Raw genomic sequence first — 12529 nt, 5'->3', positions numbered from 1 at the left:
GGTAGGCATGGGGGCCACACCCCTTACAGAGCCATCGGGACTGGAAGCTTATTTCCTGTTCAGTTGTAATCCCAGGGGCTGGAGCAGCCGGGCTGCCTGTGTAAATCTAAAGAAAAATGAACTTCCGTGTGGGTAAATTGGTCTCAAGAGAGACATCTGCCCTTCCCTAAGCACCGAGTTAATGTTTGGCATATAAATGTTTACTTAATCTTTGCCTCAAGCTCAAATGTCTCAGAGCTCAGCTGCTCTTACCTCCCCGTGTGTCTCTGAAATCCAGCCTCCATCTTCATTACAAGTAAAAACCTTGCAATTCCACTGTCCTCTCCCACTGGACCTGGCGTTTCAGTTTCTGTGGTGCAGCCTCCAGCTCTTCCCAGGAAAAGTACCTTGTGGGTTGACATTTAAAGCGAGAGCCATCTCTGGGTGGCTCAGGTCTGGGAAGTCACCAAGTCTCCTGCCCACAGCCTGGTGTCCAAGACCCAAATGCCCGCCTTCTCACTGAAATCCCTCCTCCAACACATGCCTCCACATCTGAAGTCAATGCACGGTGCCCTCCGGGATGCCTGAGCCACGATACCAACCCCCCCCCCCCCCGCCGCTGCCAAATCTAGGACCTCTTCTCCGAATGGCCCACTACCACCCTGACTGTGGAATCCTTCTAATCACTGCCTGTCTTCAACTCCCAGAATACACTGACATTCATCTGGGAGGGCACCGGCTTCTAGAACATCAGCCTCGCCTCACTCTGGCTCTTGCCATCTTCCTGAGCCTATGACAGCCACGTGGGCAATCCATCCCCAAAGCCAGCGCCTCCTTCCCCTGGTCCCTTCAGTTCTTATGACCTTCGTTCATCCTCAGTCACCCAGATCCATGGCCCCTCTCTCTGTGGTTAAGTTCATCTTCAGACCTACTGCACCTCTGAAGTTGTGAGCACACACCTCCCCTTTCTGACCAACATCTCTTCTTCTGGCCATCAGCTTTTCCCACTCTATGCTCACTCACCCCACCTCCTCCTTATGCCTTTCAGCTTCACGTCCTGCCCCTCCACCCCAGACCTCCTGTCTACCACTCAAGGCCCCTGGAGCACCAGCCCCCTCATCCTCCACCTCCCCCCCACCGCCAGTCACCTGCCCCCTCTACTTTGAGAGCACATGTGGCTCTGTGCTGTACGCGGGAGAGCAGACAATGGCCAAAACTCCCTTGCAACTCAGAACAAAGTTTCTGCTCCAGCTTCCCTGCTATTTGGGAAGAAAATGAAAAAAATATTACAAATTGGGGTATTTATGTTTGGGAGGATTAACAAACCTGTTCTAGCCTGCTTCTACCTCTTTCCCTGTTGGGTTTATTCTTTTGAAGGCACACACCTGCCCTGCCCCTCAGGTTTCTGGCTCGCAGCCTCCCACTGCTTATAATTAATGGAGCTCAGAGCAACCTGCTTCTCTCCAGCATTTCCTTGGATTTTTTTTTCTTTTTTTCTTTTGGACCCTCTCCCAAGTTTCACAGGTTTCTGGACCCATATTTAGTACATCGATAATACACATTATTGGACATATAACATCACATGTTCATGTGTATGTGTACACACACATACAAAAAGGTTTAGGTATGTTCTGTCGATTGAAATATTTTTATGATCAAATATCAGAACAAGTGAGTAGGCTCTATACTTTTGAGCCTCCATTTTCTCAAGTGTAAAAATGTGGATAGACAGAATGTCTGTCGCACCACCACTGCCTTGGATGCATGGTGGGCTGGACAAGACGAGCACTCTGGCTTCGCACACTGGGAAATAATAACGAAGGTATCGCCAAGGCGCAGACCTTCAAATGAAGGAGGCACTTAGGGCCTAGTAGAATCGCCTATCATCATTCAATTTTTTTTTTTTTTTTTTTAGAGAGAGAGAGGCAGGGGGAGGGGCAAAGGGAGAGGGAGAGAGATTATCTTAGCAGGCTCCACGCCCAGGGCAGAGCTTGAAGCGGGGCTCAATCTCGATGTGGGGCTCGATCCCACGACCCCTAAGGTCATGACCTGAGTCAAAATCAAGAGTCGGACACTTAACCTGCTGAACCACCCTGGCGTCCCCAGCATTCAATTTTTAAATCAACTCTGGTACTAAAATTTTTTTTAAAACAGTCTTTTTTTTCCTGTTAAAATTCCATCTTAACTTACTTTCTGGAAATTGGAAGAATATTCTTACCAGTGGGTAAGTATGTTAATGGCATGCTTCCACTTGCTCAGACTGGACACAAAATTGTGCACGGGTGTCATTCTACTTCTCCCAGATGTGATTCCTGGAAACTGATCCGCAGCTGAGCCCCAGCATTAGTGAGATCCAGAACAGTGCCTTGCACACCGTGGCCCCTCAATACATTTCTGTTACGTGAATGTATCTAAAAATGACTCCCTTCTTCCTAAACTTATGTATTTCTTTATTCTACAAGATACTACTTCCTATTTAAATGGAAAGAAACCCATCTCTTCTGGAAGCCACATTTGGCAGCAAGTTTCTGGCTGGTGAGAACAAGCACAAGCCCAGACGCTCCAGCTAGAGTGGCAATGCCTAGTTCCCTATAAGTATGGCAAATAATGACTGTGTGTCCATGTGTTCAACTCTCTGTCCAGCCATCTGGTCAGGCCAATCCTAGAGATGATCTGGCTTCCTACAGTAGACAATACTTTCTCTCTGGAGGACCAATGACACAAAACTGTTTGAATGCTGTTAACATTCCTACCTCAACTAATTGGGCAGAACAAAACAAGTTCATAAACCAATATATGGGTTGGTTGTCCAATGTAACTGCTTAGCAAAAAATATGAAGTGCATGAGGTATTGAGAAATACTAAGCCTTTCTGTGATCTTCTTCAATTTTGTAATGTTGGAATCCATGGCACGCTAGGTGACGCAGAACATGGGATGCACATGCTACGGAACTTGTACAGGGCCTGGGAAGGATGATGGGAGAGGCAAAAGTGAACAAAATGTAAGCCCTGGCACCTCCCTCCCTTTGTAGGAACCATGGCATTCAACAAGTGTGTTAAATGAGCCACTACCATATGCTCAACCCTGTAAAGCATGTGGAGATGACAAAACACACTCTTGATCTGCTTTAAATCTGGTAAAGGAGTCCGGGGGTGTGAGCATCCCAAGTGGCACAGCATGGGGCCCCACACTAGGCTAAACAGGGGTGTCAGGCATTTGGAAGAGAGAGCAATCCTGAGAAATAAGGGAAGGCTTCCAGAAGCTGGGTGTGTTAAGTGGGCTCTGAATTTGGGGAGCATTAACAGGTGCATGAGAGGCAGCCAGGGAAGGGGAGGGCACTGTCAAAAGCTTGGGAGAATCTAGACCGGGGGTTCTTACAGTGTGGACATGGGCCAGCAGCGTGGGGATTACAACCTGGGAGCCTGATGGAAATGTAAGTTCCCAGGTCCAACCCCAGACCTACCAAGTCAGCAACCATGGGGGTGGGGTCCAGCTATCTGTTTGAACATGGTCTCCAGGTGATTCTGACCCATGCTCGAATTTGAGAACCACCACGTTAGAGCAGGCACTGTTCTCCCTTCAACTGGCTGAGCAAGTGGCCAAAGGAGGTACTGGCCCCCCCGATGCTCCCAGCCCTGCCTGGGTCTGTCACTTCCTAGGATTGTCAGGAAGAAAGTCAGGCACTCTCCTCCCTTGTCCCCTTTCAGCAAACCCAGTGCCCTGGGGGCTGGGCCACCACGGGGTGAGTGGAAGGCTACCCACATGAAGAACAGTTACATTTCCCACTGGCTTCTATGCACACAGCCCTCCTCACGCATCTTCCCCAGCGATCCATACCTCTAACAGACAAGTGGATGATGGGGGGGAGCTGGAGGCAGAGAAGAGCTAGGCAGAGGAGAGAAGCGACGGGGGCTTCTGTGAGTCCAGAAGGTCCCAGTTACACTTCACCTCCCCCTTGCATTCAGGTCCAACTGGGGCCTCACAAAACCTGTACCTATCCCACAATGAGACGGTTGAGAACAACCTTCGAAGGCAAAGAGGCCATTGGATTTGCCCTTCTCTTCAGATCAGATTAGAACAACAGAAATATTCTGGAAATTGTTACTAACTTAAGGGAAACGTCTGTAGCCCCTGGAAGACTAACAGAATTTGGCAGAGCGTGCCTTCCTTTCCCCTTTCAGGCACCACAAAGCGATGCGCAACCTCTGCTCTCCCGTCTCTCTGTGTGGCTCACATTCTCTTCAGAGGCACTTAGGTTCACATAACGGTTTTCTTCTGGAGTGCTAGCTTCTGGGCCAACCATGCTACTGAGGCCTGGGCTGAGGTCACTGGGGCTGTCACGTGGCCCTGTCGTGTGCATGTGCACACAGCCTTCTACCTGTCGGCAGAATAGGGCACGACGTGTAGGGCCTGACCCGCTCAACAGTGGCCCTGGTCCCATTAGTCTCCCCACGGGCCATCACGTGGGGGCAGTTGTCTGGACCTTGGGAGATGCCCGCAGAACGACACGGGCGAGCCAGCTGCCACTCCAATGGGCTGGCCCGCACTGAGGTCACTGGCTGCGTGTTCAGCTGGGCAGCCGGCCTCCTGCGCGTGGGCTGAGGTGCATCCACCACGGCCGGCGGGGATTCTGCCGTGGCTCAACCACTCACAGGGCTACCCGGCCCTATATTTGGGCAAGGGTGGTGGTGGTGTTTTTATTAAGAGTGAATGAGTCATGCTACCACATAGATGAACCTTGGGGCCATCAGGGTAAGTGAAATCAGCAGTCATAAACAGACAAACGCTATATGGCTCCAGTTACATGAGGCATCTAGAGGGGTCAAGTTCACACACATAGAAAGTACAGTTGACCCTTGAACGACACCGGTTTCAACAGTGCGGGTCCACTTATACGTGGATTTTTTTCAGTGAATACAGGCCAGAACTGGAAATCTATTTTCTCTTCCTTATGATTTTCTTAATAATGTTTTCTTTTCTATAGCTGACTTTATTGTAAGAATACAGTCTATAATATATAGAACGTATGAACTGTGTTAATCAACTCTTTACATCGGTAAAGCTTCTGGTCAACAATAGGCTATTAGCAGTGAAGTTTTTGGGGACTCAAGAGTTGTACATGGATTTTCAACTATACAGGGGTCAGCTCCCCTAACCCTGCGTGTTCAAAGGTCAGCTGTACACCGGTGGTTGGCAGGGCCTGGGGGAAGAGGGAGGGGAGTTAGTGCTTAATGGGTATAGAGTTTCAGTTTTGTAAGATGAAAAGAGGTCTACAGATGAACGCAGGTGGTTGATGTCACTAAACTGTACACTTACCAATGGTTATGATGGTCAATTTTATGTTATGTGTATTTACCCCGATTTAAACATTGTTTCCTAAGAAGGAAAGGTGCCCCACATTGGGTATAGAGATTACTTAAAAATAAAATCTTAAAAAAATATAAATGACAATGAAACTAATGTTGATTTACAAGCATGGGGTTGTACACTTGGGAGTTATCTTGTTCCATCCTTTTGGGTGCATTCCATTATCATCCTCAATTTATAGACAGAAAAAGTGAGGTGGAGAGGGGCAGTGACATTCTGAGGCCCGCACACATATGAGGCAAGATGAGATGCAAACCAGGAAGCCTGCCTGACTCCAACGGGAGGGCGCTGAAGCCCCATGTGACTCTCACCATGCAAACTTGGCTCAAAAGAACAAAAATCTGGTGAGTGACTGTGTGTTGACAGGTACATGCGAAGACCTCCAGGCCAACAGCTTGCTCTGGTGTATGACACCAACACACATAACACACACGTGACAGTAGAAAGTTCTGGCAATTAACTCGTGGAGAGAACACAACACTTCTTTGCTCCATGGTGGGCAGCTCGGGTCTGGAAGCACAACGTCCAACCTGACTCCCCGTTCCTGACACGTGTGCCCAGCCAGCCAGTGAACAAATGTGAGTTGTGCCAGGCACACCTCAGAACTACTGCCTGAACAAAGCACGTCCCCTGCCTTTGAGGGTCTCATAGTTCGGAGACATGTACACTAAGACAGTATCTGCCATGCCGGGTCCTCGGTTCCACAAGAGGGCTGTGCAGTCCAGGGCCAAGGGAGCCTGGGGCTGGGGAAAGAGGCACCACACAGCAGGGAGAGGGTCAGGGCATGGAGCACCCAGTGAGATGTGCACACCCGAGGCCAGGGGGACATCCAGGGGATGGGGGGGGTGGGATACCCGCATTTCCAATGTAGGGGGCAGCTGGTGTGCCCTAAAGAAGTGCAGGGAAAATCCCTCCGTGTGAGCAGAGCCTACATGCTGGATACCTGATCCCCATCTGCTCATTCTAAAACCCGCACTGCGCCTCCCAGCCTCGCACCCACTTCTGCCCAAGCACAGGAGTAAGAACAGAAGCAGCCGGAGTCTTGAGACAGCTTTGCTAGAAGGTGGAAGGGCAGCTTTGTCCCCCCCTCCCTCAGCTGGCCGCACTCGAGGCCCCTCTCCTGTGTTGCACGGCCAACCCTCACCCACCCCCAGTGGCAAGAGCAGAGCAGTACCTGGTGTGGGTCAGGGGACCCACTGGTCGTTCAGGCCTCCTGGGGGGCAACGCACCCGGTCTGCTGAGAGAATTGGTCTTGGGTGGCCGCGGCTTTTTGGGTGGTATGGCAGGAACGGAGGGCTTCTGTAAATCCAGTTTTGGCTCTCTCTCTGGTCTTTCTTTAAGTCATTGTTTAAAAAGCATAGAGAAGACAGAGAGATCTAGTGTAAGTGACAGTACTCAGGGGCAGATGGCTCGTTTCCTGTTTTAAAAAAAATCACTGATGCTGCTTGCAAAGGTGAAGGTGGAGGGTGAGGAGCACTGTTTATTTTTTTAAATTTTTATTTATTTATGTATTTTTAGAGCCTTGTTTATTTTTTGTCAAGTTAGGAAAAACCCCTCCACAGCTGCAGCCCACCATTGGCCTTTGCCCATGCTGGCCTGGAGGGCCCTTCTGGCCACTGCCCACCCTTGGTGAACTCCTGCTGATCCTTTCTCAGGCTCATCGTGATCCTACTCATCGGCTTGGCTGAATGGTGACCCAGTCACATTCCCTTCTCAACAGCCGAAACCACCCTCAGAGGCAGACTATCTTACTTCCTCACCTGAGCCCAGAAAAGCAGCCCTTTATAAACGGGCTCCACTTGGCTACTTTCTGGGTGTGTGCATGCCTGGCGGAGCCTGTAGGCCGTCAGCCCCCCAGGGCAGAGCCCACGTCTGGTCATCTCTCTAGATCCTACCTGGTGCCTGGCGCATAGCAGGTGCTCAGCAAATGGTTGATGAGTTTGGTCAAGGACCCATAGGACTGGGTGTGAGGAGGCAAGAGGCCTGATGTCTCTCAGGTCAGCCTGTGTAAAGGGCCATGAGCCAGTAAAAGGGGGAGGGGGGCATTTCCAGGAACAAAGAACTAATTCTGGATTCTTTTTGTGCACAGTTAAACTAGGGTTTCACAGGTATTTGGTTTCTAAGGGTTTTGGAGTCAGCTATTAGAATGAAGTTAAAGTCAGATCTGGTGGCCAACTGAGCAGTGGCGTGACTGACAGCTTCGTGTTTTCTGCCCCCAAGTAGCCTTGCCCCACGTGTAGTGTAAAAAGCACGCATCCACATTCTTCTTTATAAAGATGGAACTTCAGAGAGCTGCCCACTGGAGGACAGGCAGGTTCCCTATGTTCACTTGTAAGCTGAAACTCTGAACACGTTTTGCTTGCAAACACACACTCATATTGTTCAGGTGCCCTGGCTGATTGGCAAAGCGTTAAAAAGCCCACCAGTTGCTATACAGATATCACTGTGCTCATCCCCGCACTTCAGTAGGGGAATCTGCTCCATCCAGGGATCCTAGGAACTCATTTACTGTCCACGGGGACCAGAGGAGGAAGGGCTTGGCTGAAATGCAAAGGAGGGGAGATTCCTCCTGCTGGGAGGGACTGGGGGGGCTCTCTGGCAGTGTGCAGAACAAATGGGAGGGGGGTTTGTGCCCACCTCACAGGGAGGCCAAGTCTCAGGATGGGGCTGGCTCTCTTGGCTCCCGTTGCTTCTGACCAGGGTTTCTGCCTTCCAGACCCACTGTGGCACTGAACAAGGAACCAGAGGAGTGGAAGGAACCAGAAGTGTGTGGCCACTTGGCCAGCCAACTAGGGCAGTTGTTCACATGTAAACCGAGTCCTTATGTTAGTCAGCATGGAACAGAGCTGGAAGTGTCCTTATGACGGAGCCTGGCTGTCAGCCAGAAACTAGTCATGTGTCCTCCGTGTGGACAGGGGGCAGTGTTTGGTTATGTCACAGCCACATTCTCCTCAAAGGGCTGTTTGTGTCACACACACACACACACACACACACTGCTCTGGGACACAGACCTGGCCTTTCAATGAGGTTACACACGCACACACACACACACACACACACACACACACTGCTCTGGGACACAGACCTGGCCTTTCAATGAGGTTCCACAACTCAAATGTTAAGTATTCACTGTGAGAGAAAAGAGATATAACTTCTTAAGAGCTGGCAATGTTGGTAAAACTTTTGGCAGGCTGATAAAAAATATTAAATTTCACAATAAAATTTCATGAGGCCACCCAGGAGCACCTCCAAATAATTACATGCATTAATTCTGCATTTCTCTTGTGACTTCCAAATAACTGCTTTTTAAAATGGGATTTGCTCTGCCTCCTGCTCATAACAATAACAAAGCACTTTTCCCGTAAAATGTGTGATCAATCAAATCTTAGACACCTAACAAAATGAGTCCTTCCACAGCGTGTAGATTTCTTTGGGCGACAGACTCAGAACAGTAGGAGTCAAACACATTTGTAAAGCTGACTGTGTGAGACAGGAGAAGCTACTTCCCTTCAGGTGATACTCCTGACCGTGGACATGTGTCTGTGACGTAGTAGCCAGAGTCCAAAGTCCAGCAGTGGCCGAGGATGATGGCTCTCATTTGTCCGGATGGGAATTTCTCTCAGTCACATCGACCCGAGAACAGTTAATAAGTGCCCTGGGGCACGATGCATGGGAGAGGGCGGGATGGAAACTGTGGCGAATACATCCAGGCCCTCGGGAAACTTCCAGTCGGCACCCTGACTTCAGGATGCCTCTGGTGTAGGGAGGGCGGCAATGGCAAGAAGACCGGGATGGAAGAACCCCAATGTGTGAAGAGACCGGGCTCGTTGTTTTACATTTGGTGAGGAATTCTGGCCCAAAGAGGCACCACATAACCCTCTCTCCTATTTCCTTAGAAATGGGATACTTAAAAGCAACCAAAATAAAACCATAATCACCATATTCCCCCCAAAAACCAAACTCTGTGGGTAATCAGCCCTATGACCGCCGCTTTGTCTCCTGCTGCTCGATCAGTACCAGGGAAGACTTGATTTCATACCTTTCTCTTCTGTTCTGTTTGGAAGCGTTTCTGGTCTTTCAGGAGGTATCTTTTTAATTTCATGTTTTCTCTCAGTGGTACCTAAGGGGGAAAGGATAACAGTGATCAGAACATGTTTTCTCTATCCATTTATTAGACACACCAGCATTTTAAATATTTATCAGGTACAGCAAAGTCAATAGACTTTTCTCCCCCTAAGCTGAGCGCTGGTATTGCCTGGCAAATAGAAGCCGCTTAGAAACAGCAGAAGCCATTTCTGGCCTTTGTCATTAAGTTTGCCTGCCTATACATCCTTAATTTACAAGAAATCCATTAATGTTTTCTGATATTTAAATCTGACTTCCTTAGACATCAAAACAGGAAATCACTGGGTGTGGGTGGAAAATATGTATAAACAAGTCAATCACCCAAATATACAAATAACGGGTCACTGGCTATTGCTCTACAAATAAGAAGAAATTTCATAGGGACCTGGAGTCTATGTTGTAGCAGTTTTAAAATATGGCCTCAAATTGTTTGCTACCCTTCCCATTAAGAGGGGAGGTCTATGTCCCCTGTCTGGAATGTGGGTAGACTTGTGACTGCTTCAACCAGGGGCCAATATGATACCATATAATTTCCAAGGCTGTGTCATAAAAGACTGTGTCACTTATGCTTTATTTTCTGGAATACTGAACCTCCATATGAGAAGTCCAGAACCCTGAGGCCTCCTGAAGAGGCCATGTATAGACACTCTGGTCTACGGCCCCCACTGAGCCAGTCCTCCAGCCACTCCTGCCAAGGGAAGCGAAGACATGAAAGCAAAGCAGCCATCTCCAAAGTGGGTCCTCCAGCCTCTGCTGGACAGCATTCTCAGCTGAGGTCCCAAATATCAAGGAGCAGAGAGACAAGATGTCCTGGCCAGGCCCTGTTCAAATTCCTGACCCCAGAAGTCGTGGGCATAAGAATATCCTTGTTTTCTGCCACCAGGTTTGGGTTGGTTTGTTATGCAGCAATAGTAACTAGAGCCTATTTTTAAGTGGAGGGATGTACAAAGAAGATCTGTGGTTCTCCCTCAGTCCAGTCAATCTACGCCTGAATCCCTCAAACATTACGTATGACATTTCCCCAGATACACCCACATGGCCGTGTCGACTGCAGCTGCTCCCTCCTCACCTGGGGTCTTCAGCAGTGCTCGTGGCCTCAGGTGCATAAGAACACTTGGAAAATAGCTAAAGCATAAAACCAATCACAAGTACTCCTCACACCTAGGGACTTGCTTGAGTGCTCGACGAATTCCTTACTGTCCATCCCTACGGATGGTGCTTGGTACTAAAATCTCAATTTCAGGGGCGCCTGGGTGGCTCAGTCGGTTAAGCGTCTGCCTTCGGTTCAGGTCATGATCCCAGGGTCCTGGGATCAAGCCCCGCATCAGGCTCCCTGCTTGGCAGGAAACCTGCTTCTCCCTCTCCCTCTGCCTGCCTTTCTGCCTACTTGTGCTCTCTCTCTATCTCTCTGTCAAATAAATAAATAAAATCTTTAAAAATAAAATAAAATCTCAATTTCATAGCATCAGAAGCCAAAGGAACTAAAAAAAAAAAAAAATCCACTGAACACACTTTACCAAAATCTCCTTAATGACTCACTACAAATTAAACACTGTATCTAATTTCTGTCAATTCCATATCTGTTTTTTTTTTTTTTTTTTTGTCAAATAATCAAACACGAGGAAAGCTGATGATAGGGAAAATACAAATATCTACCTCCCTGTCACAGAGCAATTCCCAGGATCATTCAGCAGGATAAATGAGCAGTAGGAATCTAGGAAAATTAAATGCCATCTTGCTCTGCCCCACAGAGATCCAGCATAACCTGTCATAAAATTGCTTTAAAAGGAAAAGAATTTGCCTAGCATGCTACAGTCTAGGCTTCTAATGATAACAAAGATGTTCCTTATCATCCCTAGCGATGCAGGAGGAACTGACAGATCCTACTACCATGAAGAATCCAATCCTAGTTACATTCTAGGCTTCTTGAGCCTTGGGCCACTCAGCTCATCTCCTTGGTCTGTAATCCATCACCAAGGCCTCCAGGAAAAGGGTTGTCAGAGAAAAGCAAAACAACAGCCAGCTTTAATTTCAGCACAACAAAATATTGATCCGGTGTGAACCACTAGGTGGCAAAATTAAACTGCTCAATGCAAACGACAATGGGGGCGGAGTAGGACATGTAATTAACACATCATTTCGGGTCTTAATCTTCGTAATTCTCAACTATCCTAAAGGGAATGGGAAAGGAATTTGGGGTCAAGCTGATTTCCCCCTCAACTCGGTGGGCTAAAAAAAACCTTAAAAAAAATCACTCCTTAATAAATTTGTGAATAAACCAATCCGGAAATTTATTCATACTTTAAATGCTATAGAAATATCACAGTTATTCATGTGCGGAACTAAAAATACCCCTACTCTTCTTCTGTTTTAGTTGTTAATTTGTTAAAATGCCACTTAACTAGTTATTCATGGAGGAATTTCTCCCCATAATTAGTTCTTAACAATTATAAAGAGGAGCTCTATGGGGAAATATGAATGATCATTTTTAGGTATGAGAACCCTGTGCGCAATGAGTTACCAAATGTCCAACCACATCACATCTTCCTATATTATTCAGCCTTAATGTCTGAACTACACAGAAAAAGTGAACTGGACTCTTTTTAAGATGAAAAAAGTATCACGAGGAAAAGTATTTATTGCTAGAATAACATTTTTTGTTGGGGGGGTGTAAGTGAAATAAGTAAAAATTTTGGTTAACCAAAAATTTTTTTTTTTTTTTTTTTGGTTAAAAATTCAGCACCACTGTACATGCGTGGTGAGGCTATGACCCGTGGGAAGCAATCCTCCCTAAGCTGACCCTTGAGATTAGGTGGGTGTGGGCAAAGCAGGACAATTAAGTTCTTCTTTCCTCAAAAGCAGTTGATCAGAAATACAAAAAATACAACAGAAAAAAACAAAACAAAACTGGTTTACTCCAAAGCAAAGTGTTTCTGGTCATTCACCTGGGAGGCTAGATTTTTTCACTGTACCAGGGATACATTTTTTTTTTTATTCTTATGTTAATCCCCATACATTACATCATTAGTTTTAGATGAAGTGTTCCATGATTCATTG

At 47.5% G+C, this 12529-nt stretch overlaps 1 protein-coding gene across 1 annotated transcript in view; it reads right to left on the bottom strand.

The window, feature by feature from the left end:
- Window positions 1-12529, bottom strand: part of SH3KBP1 (SH3 domain containing kinase binding protein 1) — a 337600-nt gene that overhangs the window by 42219 nt on the left and 282852 nt on the right. The window contains exons 12-13 of the mRNA XM_044911630.1: window positions 9387-9507; window positions 6522-6681 (exon numbers count right to left, since the gene is read on the bottom strand). Coding sequence (XP_044767565.1) covers window positions 6522-6681; window positions 9387-9507 — 281 coding nt within the window. The remainder of the gene's footprint in view (window positions 1-6521; window positions 6682-9386; window positions 9508-12529) is intronic.

This window comes from Neomonachus schauinslandi, chromosome X (assembly GCF_002201575.2).
Source record: "Neomonachus schauinslandi chromosome X, ASM220157v2, whole genome shotgun sequence".
Classification (NCBI taxonomy): domain Eukaryota; kingdom Metazoa; phylum Chordata; class Mammalia; order Carnivora; family Phocidae; genus Neomonachus; species Neomonachus schauinslandi.
The sequence above is the reverse complement of the archived record's forward strand: the minus strand, read 5'-3'. Positions and strand labels throughout refer to the sequence as shown.